The sequence below is a fragment of the Ahaetulla prasina genome, chromosome 1 (assembly GCF_028640845.1).
Source record: "Ahaetulla prasina isolate Xishuangbanna chromosome 1, ASM2864084v1, whole genome shotgun sequence".
Taxonomy (NCBI): domain Eukaryota; kingdom Metazoa; phylum Chordata; class Lepidosauria; order Squamata; family Colubridae; genus Ahaetulla; species Ahaetulla prasina.
This window is the reverse complement of record NC_080539.1, coordinates 130,077,606-130,094,217: the sequence shown is the minus strand read 5'-3', so window position 1 is coordinate 130,094,217 and position 16,612 is coordinate 130,077,606. Positions and strand designations below refer to the sequence as shown.

At 35.8% G+C, this 16,612-nt stretch overlaps 1 protein-coding gene across 6 annotated transcripts in view; it reads right to left on the bottom strand.

The window, feature by feature from the left end:
* Positions 1 to 16,612, bottom strand: part of IBTK (inhibitor of Bruton tyrosine kinase) — a 46,181-nt gene extending 29,569 nt beyond the window's left edge. For 4 of the 6 annotated variants that reach the window (XM_058175880.1, XM_058175891.1, XM_058175907.1 and 1 more), the window contains exons 1-8: positions 16,429 to 16,611; positions 10,705 to 11,350; positions 9,828 to 9,924; positions 8,161 to 8,285; positions 7,114 to 7,224; positions 5,552 to 5,722; positions 3,564 to 3,681; positions 2,308 to 2,488 (exon numbers count right to left, since the gene is read on the bottom strand). In XM_058175880.1, coding sequence (XP_058031863.1) covers positions 2,308 to 2,488; positions 3,564 to 3,681; positions 5,552 to 5,722; positions 7,114 to 7,224; positions 8,161 to 8,285; positions 9,828 to 9,924; positions 10,705 to 11,052 — 1,151 coding nt within the window. In that variant the 5' untranslated portion in view covers positions 11,053 to 11,350; positions 16,429 to 16,611. Of the gene's footprint in view, positions 1 to 2,307; positions 2,489 to 3,563; positions 3,682 to 5,551; positions 5,723 to 7,113; positions 7,225 to 8,160; positions 8,286 to 9,827; positions 9,925 to 10,704; positions 11,351 to 16,428 lie in introns of all 6 variants that reach the window. The other 2 variants (XM_058175897.1, XM_058175898.1) reach the window with 1 other exon arrangement.

Sequence of the window (16,612 nt, the reverse complement as noted above, 5' to 3'; positions counted from 1 at the left end):
GAATCTAGGCAATCAAAATTTGAGAAATCCAAAAATCCATATATAGTAGTATCAAGTTATAATTTAAAAAGATGATAGAATTTGCATTTAAACATTTATAGAAATTCCATTTTCATTTTTACAGTAACTTAAGCTAAACAAAATACAATTTACATTAGCTATACTATAGGCATTTGGAGTAACATGTTAGAGCTGTATTCCAAAAAACAAGGCCTAGAAAAAGCTGGGTTTTTTATATTGAAATTTCACTAAAATTAAATACTGATTACATGCAGCTGACAATGTTATATTATATTGCATACAAAAAATGGGTACCACACATTCTTCAGGCAGAATTGATCCAATCAGCTAGCCTGTTACAGGAAAAGCCATTACTATGGGCCAAAACTCAAGAAGGACCAAGTCTCATCCAAATTTCATTCCAGAAGATGCTCAAAACTAAGTTTCTCCATATGGTGTTTGGATACTGACTGATGACTTCTTGATCTCAATGTACTATTATGACCTTTGGATTATTATTTCATTTTTACATTTATTTTAATGCTGTTTACCATGGATGTTTACTGTATTTTTCCGAGTATAAGACACACTTCCCCTCCCACAAAGAGAGTGAAAATTTGGGTGCGTCTTATACACCGAATGTAACCTCGCCCACACGCCGGCCCCCACCCTTCAGCCTCTGCGCGTCCACTCAAATGGAGAGCCTCTCAAACAGCCTCCAAAAGCTCCCTTTGCAAAGGAGCTTCTCTTTGCAAAGGCAGCCTCTCAAATGGAGCTTTTGGAGGGTGAAAAAACAAGGCAGAGAGGCCAAAATGGCAACCCAGAACAGCTGCTGCCTTGTTGGACCGATTCCCTGCTTCCCCTGCTGTACCCACTGGAGTGCCCTGCAACAAAGCTGCTGCGTTTTTGAATCTGCGTATCTACCCCAATGAGGTGTTTGCGAGTGTATTGTGCACGCTCACAACCAGCAAACCTGTTGCTAAAGTTCATCTCTGGGAACAGCTGATTGGGGGTATTCCGGGAGGCTGATTCACCCGCCAATCAGCTGCTCGTGTTGAATCAGGCTAACCTGCTGAAGCTGACCAGGCTGTTTGCTAAGGACGCTAGCCAGATGAATACCAATGGATGCTGGTAGGCAGAGGCAGAATTTTTTTTCTTATTTTCCTCCCCCAAAACTAAGATGCGTCTTATACTCCAAAAAATACGATATATTTCAATTTACCATGGACATTTTATAGGTATATAGTGGTGTGAGTCTTATGGGATTTAGTATACTAGCTGATTGATTGACTGGTAGACTAATGAGATGAAAAAATGAATATAGGCATATATTTCCACTTGATTCTCTTAAGAACACAGACTTCCTCTGCAAACAATGTTGCATACTAACTTTCAAATAAATCTCAGTAAGCCCAACATCATTTTGTCACAGCTACCATCACAAGCCAAATAAGTAGAATTTCATGTGTAGTATGAGTAAATAAAAGGTAATTGGAGGGGGTTGGTCTCTAGAAAAATGCATCAGGCTGCTTGCCTGCAACGGGCAAGCTACCCACCGCTGTCACATGGCTACCCAAAACCAAATCAGCCTTTGGCCAAAATTATTGCCTACCTCTGCAACAGAATTTTGAAACTAAAAGCAGCAAAATTATTTATATCTGATTTACATTTTAACTCTAGGGGCATCATCATTCACTTTTATTGGGCAAAATTACATTATTATTACTATATTAATTTGTAGCACTTTAAAAACTAAAAAAAGATGCTATAATGAAATATCGTAGGTGGACCCCATTTCATTGCTTCAACAGACTAACATAGGTACTATTCAGAAAATGTTAAATATGGTTTTATTCACTAAAGTTCATTCTCTAGGAAATAATGTTCCAAAGTTGAATATTTTTAAAGGATTTCTATGTTTACAAACTAGATTTGCTTTATATTATCTTGTGTTCCTGCAATACTACATTATCTTGTGTTCCTGCAATATTACCTAATTAAAAATTAGGTTACATCCAGGCCAGCTCTATGTGCAAAAGCCTATTTCATACAACTGGCAGAACAGTCTAGAAAAAGACTTGTACAACTATACAATGGAGCAAGCAATATTAATCCTTCCACATGCAATCTTCTATATCACAACTCAAATAGCCTAGAATTAGATGTCAGCAATATTGGTATGCTCAAAACAGAAGATTTTGCAAAAATAAAAAAACCAACAACCACAGCCTTTCAATCGGTTGACATAATTTTAAAAAATTCAGGAAGAGAAGCTTAGACAATTCTCTGGAAAAAAAAACCACTCACTTGGAAGCAATCTTCTTGCACTGATAGTGACTAAGCAAATAGATGTCTCCTTTTTCAGTAACACAAACTGTGGCACCATCACTTGCAGTGACAAAGGACATTTTGATGTCCTTATGATGTAGAGCAGAGACTTGGCGAGGAGAAGCTACACACTTCTCTCCATTAGGATCTAGCAAGTATCCTACAATGTAAGAGAATACCCTAAATGTCAAGTTTTCCAGATCTAGAATTATTTGGCATTTAAGCACAATTCTTTTCTTATTAAGAAAGGCAGAAATAAGTATTTTCCATTCACGCACTTGCATTTGCCTGGAGGATAAAAAAAATAATTGTAAACATATGCTAATATATGAAGCAGCCTTATACTGATTTAGTCCAATATCCCACCACACTCAGCACTTTTTTTTTCTGATCAGTAACAATTTTCCAGGATCTTCTTGCCAAAGAACAGATCTTTTGTAATGAAACCACATTTAAAGAGACCACTGGAAAAAGTTACGGATTACACCATGGAAAGAAGGTCACAAAATCTGTTTATTAAATGAATAATTGCACAACATTCTGTTTAGCATATCACTAAAAGCCAACCTTATAGGGAGGATCCAACTGTACGAAAACATTTTACAAACAAAACTTTACTCCTAATACAATTAATATATATACCTTTACTTAGAGCACATTTATTTGAAAGGGACTTAAAGCTATATGGTTTCATACAGAGTCATAATGCAACCTTTTACCAGTGTGAATCCATTGCTAAATTTACAGATTACATTCACATACTCTTTCAAGGATCCTTGTAAATGTTTCTAAAATTTCTACCCATGTTCCCTTGATTATGTAGCTCCTAAATTGATACATGTTCGAGTTCAATTTCATTTAATTACAAAATTCTGTGTTTTCAGCATTAAAGGTATCTACATTCTGAATATTAAGCTTGGAGGAATTCTTTTAGTTTGTTAGAATAATCCTTCCTTTTGTGAGGGTAGGCAGGAACATTCATTGCATAGACAAGATATATTGAGAGAGGGCTAGAAACTAAAGATTATCCAATAGCTAAGAGAAAAACTGCAGTATGAAAAATCAACAACTTCCCAAGTGCATAGTTAGCTTTAACCATTAATAGCTATAATATACTTAATATACTTCAAATACATGTCAATTTTGGCATCTCATTATGGTACCGCAAGTAGATTGTAAAAATTTAAGCAACCTTTAAGACCCACAAACATCCAATGTTTTTTATTCCCTCTCACCTAATTGTCCACCATTCAGTCCCATTGTATAGACTGCTTCTTTGGTCCATAATACTGAATGGAATCTCCCTGCAGCCACGCCAATCACTGTCCTTCCCTTAAGATTTTTTGCTTGGATCTGTTTTAAAAAAGCCCACAGACATACATACAAGTGTCATAAATCAAATCAGCTTAGCCCTGAATCTAAAGAACAAGAAAACAACAGAATTCAACAAAGACATTTTAATTCAGAAATAAAAAAGTAAGAAACATATATTATTTAATCAGCCACATCAAAAGAGATGATGAACGCTGCCATAGTGACATCACAACTCTGAAATCCCCTTCTCAGGGATAGTTACAGAGCAATGTCTTTTTAGTTTTAGATGACAGAGAGAAACATTTTTCATCCAGCAGGCTTGGACACCTTTCAGTTATTTCGAAGAACTTTTAATTGTTAAAGAGCTTTTTACGAGCTTGCAATATATCCCTTAGATTGCTCTGTTCTTTAAGATTTATTGTTGTCATCTGTTTGGCTCATATTTAGATTAAAAGCACCAAGAATGATGTAAATCACAATAAAATGCTTGTTTAATAGAGTTCTGCAAAGCACTCAAAACAGAGGCTCAGGGCAGCAAAGCCTTCAAAGCACTTTTCCCCTACTATCTTTGTGCACATATTTGCATCCATGTAGTCACTTCATTTGCCTGTCAGATCCAGCAGAAGTGCTATTTGTGCATGCACACACATGCAAAAGCAATCAGGGAAAACTTTGAAATAGCCGTATCAAGCCTAGTCTTCTGGATGATTCTTTAATTTTTTTCCACTTAATATTACATGTTTATTCTGCCTTTATTTTTTATTAATTAAAAACAGTTTACATACCTAATATATACCTAAGCCATGGTGGTGCAGTGGTTAGAATACAGTATTGCAGGCTAATTCTGCTGACTGCCAATTGCCAGCAGTTTGGCAGTTCAAATCTCACCAGGCTCAAGGTTGACTCAGCCTTCCACCCTTCTGAGGTTGGTAAAATTGTTGTGGGCATTATGCTGACACTGTAAACCGCTTAGAGAGGGCTGTAAAGCACTGTGAAGCGGTATATAAGTCTAAATCTATTGCTAATGTTCCTTCTTCCTATATTCCCTACAGTAACAATCCTGTGAGTGACTGACCCAAAATCACTCAGATGGTTTACAGGTCTAAGGGAGAACTAATACTCAGCCTTCTGCTTTGTAACTCAGCACCTTAACCACAACCCCAATATCCTGTGGCCACATGATCACCATTTATGATCTTCACAGCCAGTTTCCAACAAGAAATGTCAATTGGAAAGCCAGCAGGAAGTGTAAAGTTGCAAGTCTCAGTCACATAACATCACACTTAACTGCAGTAAGAGCTGACAACTGCTATCTTAAGTCAGGTGTAACTTTTCATTTTTCAACCATGTCGCTTAGCAATGGAGTTACCAGTCCAATGGTGGATGGTAAATGAGGACTACCTATATCTTCTGTCATTGGGAAAGCTATTAAAAGTTGGCCTTTCAGATATGATTTCAGATATTAACATCTAACTGCTGTATTTCATTTTATCGTGTTGTAACTAAAATGTATGTTACATTTTAACAATACATTCTGGATTTTATATACTTATATAGTGATAGAACATATTTTTATAATCCTTCTACAAACAGGCTTTGTAAACTGCCTAGAATTTTTATAATAGAGCAGACTATAAATACTGTAAAATAAATAATTAATATCACACAATACTTCTATTGACACTATATCTGATGTATGAATGTGCATATATATGATTTTGAATTGTAAGGATTGAGATGGGCAGCTATAGAAATTGGTATGGATGGAAGGATGGATGGATGGATGGATGGATGGATGGATGGGACAATAGAGTATGTTCATGCTCACAAGATGTGCACACTTGGTGCATGAACATACAAATGTATAGGCAGATCTAAAACACCTTCTTAGTAAGGAGGTTAATTTTACCTGTCTCGGAACATTGCAGTTAGGAGGAGGAGGATGTATACCAAGTTGATGAAAAGTATTTATGCCAAAGGCATATAGACATCCATCTTCTGTTAGGACAAGTGTATGATCTTTAGCTGCTGCCACTTGAGAACACTGATGACCCACCAAGCTTTCTACCAGTCTAGGAATCTAAGAGAGATGAAGAAGAAAATGTCAAGCCACATATCTCTCTATTAGAAGGTTCATTACTAAGAACTCAAGCAAAATCACCTTCAAAAGGATAATTTTATGTGTTTCCACTGTCTTGTAGGACACCTTATAACAATACTGTTATTACGATACAAATTTTTGTGGAGAAAATAAAACTATCTCAATGTACTACAAAGCTGTTACGTTTCCTGAAGTACTATAACATACTGGAAGCTGACTAAATAAATGTCTTAATAGTGTTTTCATTATATTCTAATAAATTTGTTAATTTTAAAGTATAGGATTCTGTCTCGCTGAAAAGTACTCATCCATGGCTACCTTTCAAAATATTATTCAAGATTATTCTTTAATTTATGTTCCCTACTAGATAGTTTGAAATGAAAGCAACACATTATTTATGGAATCAACTACCAATACAACGTTTAACTATAGATTAAAAAAGCTCAATTACAACATCCCAGTGGTGAAATCCTACCGGTTTGCACCAGTTCAGGCGAACCGATAGTGATAAAAGCTGCCCACCGGTATATCCAACGATCAGCTGTGCTATGCGATTTATATTCGCTAGAAAGTAGGGAATCCTGCTTTCTAAGTGAATCTAAATAGAGCGGCACAGCTGTTTTCCCACTTTCTGTTCTACTTACCTTGTTAAGCGTTCTTTTTCCACATGAACCTTGCGTTTGGCGCACACTGTGCATGCGCACGCACTGTATGTTTGGTGCACACTACGCCTGCACATGCAGCGTGCATTTGGCATGCACTGCACATGCACACGCAGCATGCATTTGGCATGCACTGCACATGCGCACGCAGTGTGCATTTGGCATGCACTGCACATGCGCACACAGCATGCATTTGGCATGCATTGTACATGCACTGAGAGCAAACCGATGGCAAACTGCAGAGGATTTCACCACTGCAACATCCCCTAATTTATTCAAGAAGTATATATGTAATAATATGCATGTATATGTATATATTTGCTTGTATGGTGTATGTCCATGTACATAAACAGTTAAAAGTATAAGAATGGTATTTTAATATTATAAGACAACCTTATACCCTCCAACTGCACTGGACTATTTCCATCATCATTTCTATTATTCCATCGTGGAATAAAAGTTTCAAGCTGTGGGTAACTTCACACAGATAACTTCTGTGTACATGTACTGTGTACATGACATTCCAGATATGCAATTAGAATTATAGTATTCATATTTAGAACATATTACATTAAACAGAAACATGTTTTTCAGTATCTGCTAAATAGCCACTTTTTAAAAAGTAATTAGAAGTCCTACCATGTATATAGCTTAGTGAGTCTAAAAATCAGTATGTTTTCATAATCTAAATTATTAGTTTTAAAATACCAAGCAAGTCTGTTCGTCACCGTGCCCCAAGCGACCTCCTTGACCATGACCACAGGTATAAACCTGTCCTTTCTGGGAAAGGAACACTGAATGAAATTTGCAGAGTACCACCTGCAGAGGTAAAAAGAGATTTTTTAAAAAGTAAGAACTTGAATTTCATCTAGCTAACTTTTGCAAAGTAATTTGATATTTAAATCATTTACTTTGTAATAATATGGAAACAAATCACGTCTCAATTAGATTTTAAATATATGCTAAACAAGTTTAAAATAAACTGCACATTGTACATTTATAATACTAGGTGCCTACACAAAGAACCATTTACTATATTGACTGTATTACAGGAAAAAGTAACGTAAGAAAAATGTACACTTTGAAAATATTGTCTTTATTTCTAATATTTTTAAATGAGTTTTAAAAACAACAAAAATTACCAAGATAAAGCATAACTTTATTCATGATTTTATGTAGGCCATTTCCTACATATCCACCTATGGAAGGGCGGACTGTAGTATAAGCTCTGCCAGTTCTGGCTGTATTTCATGCCCAACCTGGCTCCTACAGGTAACCAAGGAGATGTGGAACATTGGAAGTGATAAGTGCTTCTTTGAGGGAGGATGAAATACCAACTCCTTCCTGGGTGTGTGCTGCCTTGAAGAAGCCCTCTCTCAGTTGAACCATGCTGAACAATTACTGCTAGTCTCCATCCTTCTCTTTGAAAAAAAGGTTGTTGAGAGAATAGGGAAGACCATAGAGGAAAGAGTGATATCAAAGTACTAAAATTCATTTCTTGCTAAGGATTTTAGGATAGGACTGGATCAGAAACTAAAGTATTTATGAAATCAGAAAGAAAACTGGTTTAGCCACAAATGTATAATAAGAAATGTGGGCCAGAAGAATATCACAGCTCTTTTCAAATATTCCTGTTAAGAAGAAAGGGAGCAGCTATGTAAGAACTCCTCCCAACCTCTATGGGCAATCAAGTGTTTACCACTGCTGCCACCCTAGTTTCCCACCTTCCAATACTTTCCACAATGCCTACATTACCTGTTTAATATAAATCCCATTTCGAGGAAAGAGATCCACCAACTCAGGATGATGTCTACTCTGCTGACCACCATGGCCTAAAGTAAAATTGATGTTGTTTCCCCAGGTATAGACATCTGTGGGATCTAAAGTAAAATGTTAAGTTCTTCACTGCAGTGTTTCATTTGACATGTGGATGAAATGCATTTACTTTTTTTCTGCTTATGAATGCTTTTCATATATTCCCAAAATATAATTTAGGAATATTAATCTGTATTATTGCAACAAAATTATACACCCAATAATTTGCATAATCAAAATTAAGGTAATAGCATCTTAAAGGATAGACATATTCAGTGTACAACCAGACATATAATTCTATCAAAGTTGAATCAGACATTATTCATAATAGCAAGTGTTGTATTTTCAATTTTTATATTATATTATACAGCCCATACCCTATTGGGTCATCACTTCAAAGACATTTCCTTGCCTGAACAGAGAAACACAATGACCAACAACAGGCAAAAAAATCTGTGGGAGGAAGAGCAAACTACCTGCCTGCTTCCCCATTGAGTTTCCTTGTGGGAAACTGGCAGGGAGATCTCCCTTCTCTTTCCAGCAGGCAGCTAAGTGACTGCTGGAGGAGAGGGAACAAGGGATTGCAAGACTGACTTGGAAACTGTCATGGAACATTGAAAATAAAGATCATGTGACCAGTGCAACAGCAGCCAGTAGCAATGAAGCAGGCCCATCTTTCCTTCCCTCAGGAATCCTAAGTCCCAGATTTTGGATATATCCCATTTGAGGTACCTTGGTTCAAAAATTATTGCCCTATGATGAACTACTCTGCTTGGTTAAGGGATGTAACAAGAGTTTTAGTAAATTATAGATAGAAATACATTTCATCTTACAAGTATATTTTGTAAAATATGTTCCCAAAGGCAAACTGGTACTTGATACCAAACCTGATACTTACTTTTTTATTACAAAACAAAACTTAAAAAACAGTGTTTTGGAGGAAAGGGAAATTTATTTAAAAGTAACATACTTTACTAAGAGAATAAGCTGAGCATACAAGTTCAGAAGAATGAATTAGTATGTACCACCAGATGGTATGTAAAAGAGTATAGTAGTAAGTGGTTGTTGCTATCATTAGATAAAGTTTATGGATTATTCCAATTTTAAAAAAATGTAATTTAAAAATTTAAAAAGGTACAAAAATGCAGCTTCAATATGCTAAGGTAAATTAGCATAACATTACTTTAAGAGAGTATATTATAACCTCATCCTTTTTAATAGCACCAATAATATATACACATGATGGCCCAAAATGGATGATTTAATAATACCCTCAGGTTGGAACAGTTAAACACTGCAGCTTTAGGATAAAAGATTACTTCCACAAGCAGAGCAGACACAAAATATTGGCCTCCCTGGTTTTCTAATTGACACCTACCCACCATAGTGGATTGAAAATGGACAAATTAAAGTATCTAACAATGCCCACACATTATGATAATTGTTTTTAAGACCAAATATACCAAGGAAGATATTCAATATCTACTGGATTGTTACATTCAAAAGATATTTTTAATATACTCACTGACTATATCTCTTCTCATCATCCCCAAAACAATTATGTTTATGTTTAAGTGCATAACAAGCCTCTCAGTGTAATGACCAACCTGTATTCTTGAAGGTAATAAAGGCTGGCCTGTCTTTCATAACAAGATCCAAAGCAGACAAGCCTTCTTTATCCTGAACATACAAATTCACACCATGCTGAAAACAAGGGGGAAATAAATTTAAAAAAATGAGACACTCTGCACTAAACCGATAATACACAAATAGAATAATGTATAACCCCTTCAAGCTGTGATGTCAGCCTAAACATTCCCCAACCTTGTTAAATGCAGAAATAATTTCTGACCAACTACTACTACTACTTTATTTTTGCAATCATACATTGTTTTTTGTTTTCTTTCACTTTCTCTGGCAAGTTAAATTCAATTATTGCACCCCTAAAGTAGGGATATTTAATAAAACAGCTACTAAATACACTCAATATAATACAATCTAGAATTACTTTCTAGTTTAAAGCCATTTTAATAGATAAGAGGCAAATCTGAATCCGTTATGTCAGATATTTCTCTACTTCACTTAACTTGATTGAGAAATAAACTTTTTTCCAATTATTCTTAATTCTTCAATGCCATTTTAACAGATATAAGAGGCAAATCGGAATCTGTTATTATCTCATATATTTCTCTACTTTATTTAACTTGACTGGGAAATAAATTTCTTTCCAATTATTTTTTAATTCTTCAACATTTGTGGGTAGGGGGCGTTTTTGCTTAAACATTCTGTCAAAAGACCAATCTAGATACTTTATTAAGCACTTCAGCAAACAGCTAAAAGCTAGGTGTAAATAAAAGAAATATTAATTACATGGGATCTGTCAACAATACAACCAGCATCTGTTTATACATTTATTTTTTTTTGCCCATTATTTTATTTCAGGCTTGGCACAGATTCATAATGTTAATAAAAGCTGTGAAATACCTTTAGTAATGACCATGCACAATCTATATGGCCATAGAAAATGCCACGATGCAAAGCTGTCCATCCTGACTCCTTGTCTTTTGCCAACAAATCCACTCTGTTTGTTTCTGCCAACCAGTCAAGCACTCCTTTTTTACCACAAGAGGAGGCAATATGGAGGGCATTCCTGCCAAAGGTATCCTTGCTTGTTGCAGCATTATAGCAATGAGAAGTGAGGAAGGCTTTGATCTGACCTTCACTTCCCCGGGTCACTACGGAAATAATATCTAAAGCATGCTGTAAGGAACGACACTTTGAGGTACAATCAGGCACCAAAGAACTCATCTTATTCCCTGCTGAACTGTTCATTTATGCAAGACAAAGCCCTGCAAATTTTCCCTTTGTTCTTTCTTCACAAGAGGTTCATGATTTCCACCTATTGACCAGCTTCCATGAGAATCTTTGTGCTATTAAGGCTTGATATTTAAAAAAATAAATAACTTTATTGATATAAATTCAGAGTTCATTTCCTCATTTTAAAACTACAAAATATATTATTACTGTCCAGAAAAAAATATGACACCAAAAAGCAACACACAGAAGGGGGAGGGGAGCTCCCCCTCCACTCGTTCTAGTTCTTTCAAATAGCCATAATTGCAAGAGAGACCTATAAGAAGAGTAAAAGAAGAAATATATTAGACCATCTAACATTGTAGAATTGCAGTTTCTTACTTTTTTTCAGAAAAAAGCAACATTTCCAAATCAAACATCATCCCATAGTGTTCACCCGTATTCTATACAAAACTTGGAGAAAGACCCAAGTTTTCAGGACTCATTTAAGGGTGTGTATGCATAAAAATATGAAACTGATGGAACATTTTTCTGGGGGGCAGGTGCTGTGATAGTGAAGGGCCATTTATTTTGTCCCATCAGATGATACTGTTTAATAAGGGGACCTGAAGCAGACTGACTTTGCCTGACCATAGAGTATGAAGAGAAATAGATGGCTCCTCAAATAATAAATTTGGCAGCAGGGAACCGCACCCAAGAGGATGGATGTATCTGAAAACATGATCCTGACAATTATTGTCATGATGAGACTTCAGTACCTTGATGCAATTAATCAGCAGTTCCTAGAATAGCATTAATAGTGACATTGTAATACTCACTGGTTAAGATCCAATAAAGTAAATGTTATATTTGATATTCATAGTGCTTAATCTCAGTGGATATATTTTTCTTTTTTAATTATTTCTTTTTAAATAGAAATCAATCCTCAACTGAATTTATTTGACAGAAGGTTATGTCTCCTTTTAAGAGAATATTAATAATTTAAATTTTATGGTAAAATATATACTATTTATTTGCAGATAAGCCAATCTGCAGTTAAGCTGACTCTCAAAGTTTTAATTAAAGTATTATGAAAAATGTGACATCTGCACAACACAACCCTCAAAATTTTCATATATTTTAATTTTCATAATTGATATCCACAACGGGTGCATTTTTCATAGTATTTTTAATAAAAAAATGAAGATCTGCTTATTTGCAGATGGGTTTATCCATGAATACACTCAAAATATGTGGGTAGTTTTAAAAAGCATAAATAGATGATAAGATAGATAAATAAACAAAATGACTATTGTAGCACTCCCAGACGCCACTGTTAGGCAAATCCCATGGGGTCACAGCATCCTTGGTTCATGTGATCAACATTTGCACCTTCTGGCAGCTTCCCCCTTGACTTTGCTTATTGGAAGCTGGCAGCAAAGGTTGCAAATGGTGATCTATAATAGGATTCTGCAATGTCATAATTACAAACCAAATTTCAATCACATGACCATGGAGATGCTGTAACACTGCAAGTATGAGGATCCATCATAAATCTCCCTCATGCAGCACATCCTACCTTTGAAATGAACAAGTGATAGTTCAACAAGGACTACTTGTATTTGCAAATAAACCCATCTACAGATAAGCCAAACCTCATACTGGGGGTGTATTTCAGTATTTAAAATTCTCAGTTCAACCATGAGTATATTCAGTATCTTTATATTGATTTAAAAATAAATAAAAATAAGTTTAAACATCAGAGCAGCTTTTTAACATATTATGAAGTAAATTTTATAAAAAAGATTCTCTTTTAAGGAGATAGGGGTACAGGAATGGCAATAAATTTAATCCTATCCATGTTAGAAATACAATAATGTATTTATTCTAAAAGCATTACAAATCACTGTGACCCCCAAAGCATAATGTATTCTAACCTCATAGACTTCAGAGATATACCATTCAAAATATCAGCAACTATGCAATACAATATAAACACATTTCCAACTTCTCCTCAATGGACATTAGATGTTTGCAAACAATAGAAAGCGAACAGAATATGTCACAGAACAAAGAAACCTGCAACAAATCTCGTGACTATTTAAAATGAATCAACAAATAGTTTGCCAAGTAGCTTGCAACAATGCAAGTGCCTGTGTGTACCAGAAGCCTCTCAAAACACTGCATTATCCAATAAAGTAATTACTGGTGCAATGTACCTTAAAATCTTATATAATTCTAGTATATAATATCCTTGCAGCAGATATTCCATAGCAACTCAAGACAGCTTATCCTTAGGATTTGAGGAAACAGGCCCAATTTAGATCTGAAGAAGTTGCCAACAAAAGTTACAACTTTCCTAATATGAACTTCATAACACCCTTTATGTATTTTATAGGGAAAGAACCAAATCACAAACAAGATTCTCTAAAACTATGTGGTTAATTGTTAGCATATGGGCAAATTAAAAAAAACTGTAGAAAAAATGAAGCAATAAATTTTTGATTTTAAAAATAATGAAAGCCTTGTTGTTTCACACTGCATATTAAGACTGTATCTAACTGAGATGCCATTTAAAGAAAGTAAGCAGTTTAGACAAACTAGCACTGAAAAATTTCACTTACTTTTATAAGCATGCAATTTAAAGTATTCACAGCACAGTATTGCTGGTTTCTAATTTCTCATTATTTTATTCTCCTACAGAACATTTAGATTCATCCATTTCTAATCATTAAGATTTTATTGTAAGTTCATATTATTGGAGAATGTAACTGTATCTCCTTTTCATTTTAAATAAGAAATATATGTAGGGACTTTATTTTAAGGTTTGGCTAAGGAGCCAAACTAATGGGAAAAATATATTTAGACCTCCAATAAATAAATATTTTACTAGTTTCTTAGGAGCCACAAACACTGCTCTGAAACTAGCATTGTAAAAACACTGAGTTCTGAAACTCAGTTAAGAGCATTTTGTGAGGGATAGTTGTAATGACTCAGGAAAAAAAACAAGGAAGAGCAAATGACAAAATTCACAATTAAGCAATATAAAGTGTCACCAAACAATGAACAAACTTTTGATATTTTCATGAAAATTTATAAAAGGAGAAAAATGATAAAAAGCTTGTAAATTTCAAAGTCACCATTTGGGCATTTAGTCACAGTACAGTCATGGCCTAGAAGAGAAAAATAAGATTTGAAGAAACTGTGTGAAAGCTGTTCTCTTCATGAATGCAGACAATCACACTATTACATATCACCTTTTATTCCAAAGTGATACAGTAGTACAAAAGCTAAGTATGGTATAATAGTTAAAAGTTTTAGGACTGGCATAAAAAAAAAACAACCCAGGATCAAGTCCATATTCAACCACAGTTCACTGGGTGACTTTGGACCAGTCATTCATCCTCAGTCCAACCTGTCTCACAGTGTTCTTGAGTGCTAGCTCACCATCTTGAGCATTTGAAAGATAAATGAATCTCATAAATAAATACATAAAATGACTGTGGGATGCATTGGAAGTTTTTTGGGGGGGTTGACAGATCTCTTCAGGAGATTTATTCCCCTAATAATACATTGCATTTCTATTAATCCTCTTCTCATATATAGGTAATGTTAATTTAGCTATATGAGGACTAGATCTCAGACAACATCAGCCATTCAAGCTAAGCCAGGTCAAGAAACAGATACTGTAGGAATAGACTTTACTGTTGTAGGGGAAAATAACAGAATCTTGAAAGCCAGTCCAGGTTTATCTCTGTCCCATCTTATATTTAAAAAAATCAGTGTAGACTTATTTTGAGCTTTTTCAAGCATCTTTCAATTTTGGGAATGTGTAGCTCTCTGTAGCATTCTTAGACTTTTCCAAGAATCTCCTTAATAGCGTGTTCCTTCTTTTCCAATTAACAGCACTTTCATACTTTCCAAGGCCAACTCTACATTCCTTTATATTCTCTCTGCTACTAACAGATGCCCAAAGCTATATATTTCATAAATTTTACCAGCGTCTCAGTACTAATACTGTTAACACTATTAATGTCAGAGGGAAAAAGTATAAAAAGAGGCACATCAAAGTGCTTCAGTCACCCAACTCATATCAAACATTCTTGTGGCTTGTAACTGGGATTCATTTTAAAATCTTTGCCGAGAGCCAACAATTTACAGCTAACTAGTACTTATCTACCAATAGCTGGCCTATTTGGCACAACATCTATGCCAAATTATGTTTGGAACATAATTCACTTAGCTTCCTAACCATAACATACAAAATTTTATTTTAACAAACCATATTACAACAAACCAAATAGTGAGGATGCCACAGAGAATCAAGAAATTACCAAGACCAGCACAAAAGAAACACAAATCCTAAACAATGTTTGAAAATGAGATGGGCAATAGATAAGATAGATGGCTGATAAATGGATAGACACACAGACATGTATGTACACATACAAGGGGGGGTGTATTCCTTGCTTCTCAGTATTTTACACTCATTTCTTGATTTCTAAAAGGCATCCTACCTGAGGATTCAGGGGCATGAAAGCTAATACATCTGGTGATCACAAAGCTCAAGAAGGCTGGTAAAGTGAATGATCACTCTAAAGTTGAAATATTTCCATACAAGATATCTTTCTCACAATGTAGGGTTTCCTCTATTCTATCAAGATAAACAACCTGCTAATGTGTGGCAATCATGCTACAGTCAAGGTAAAAAGAGTCAGGAACTCCTGACCTCAGCAACAGAAACACGAGAGTCAGGTAGTATTTAGCATTGTCAGTAGCACAAACAATCATGAAAAAAAGCTGCCCAGTATGCAACCCAGAAAACATTGCAACTTTACTTCAGGATCATAATCAGGAGAACGACAGTACTGCTCTTGGGCAACTGCAGAATACAAGGTCTACTACAAAAAAGAAAAAAGCAGGGCCCTTATTTTACTACTGTGATCCATAATTTTTGGATGTGCATTACTGTAACCCAAGGAAATGCCATTTTCTTAATCTAGACTAATCTCCAGGAGGAGGAAGAAGAGGCAAGACTTAACTCCCTTTTCCTTTTATACACCTAATCTTTCTCCAGCCATTTTCACCGTTGCACCGACTGCAGGCTTCCCCCTCTTCTGCTCTTTCTTCTTCATCTATTGGGATCACCAACAAACACACACAGAGAGAGAGATTTAGTATCTCCGTGACGTGCAGAAATTTAATCCGGGCCCCTCACCATTCTTCTTGCCCATACTTGGAAATTCTGCACCTGTCGGATTTCTGCCTGCAAGTCGGTGTGAAAAGCAGAAGCCCATTATTGGAGAGGGGAGGGTTGAAGGTGCGCTCGCTACTCCCCCTCCGTCCCCTCCGGCCACCCGGCTCCCCTCCCCACCTCGCCCGCGATGAGTTTTTCCCTTTTCGGGACAGCCTCACCAGTCGCTAGTTGAAGGAGCTAGAACGGTCACAGAAGGACGCGCGTTGGAGGGCCGGGAAACTCATCCTCAATGGGTCCGAAAAGCGCCGGGCCGAGTCAGGACGAGGAGGAGGCAGAGACGACCCGAAGAGCCGCCACGGTTACAACCCTCCAAATGCCGCTGAGGGTGGCGAGAAAGATAGA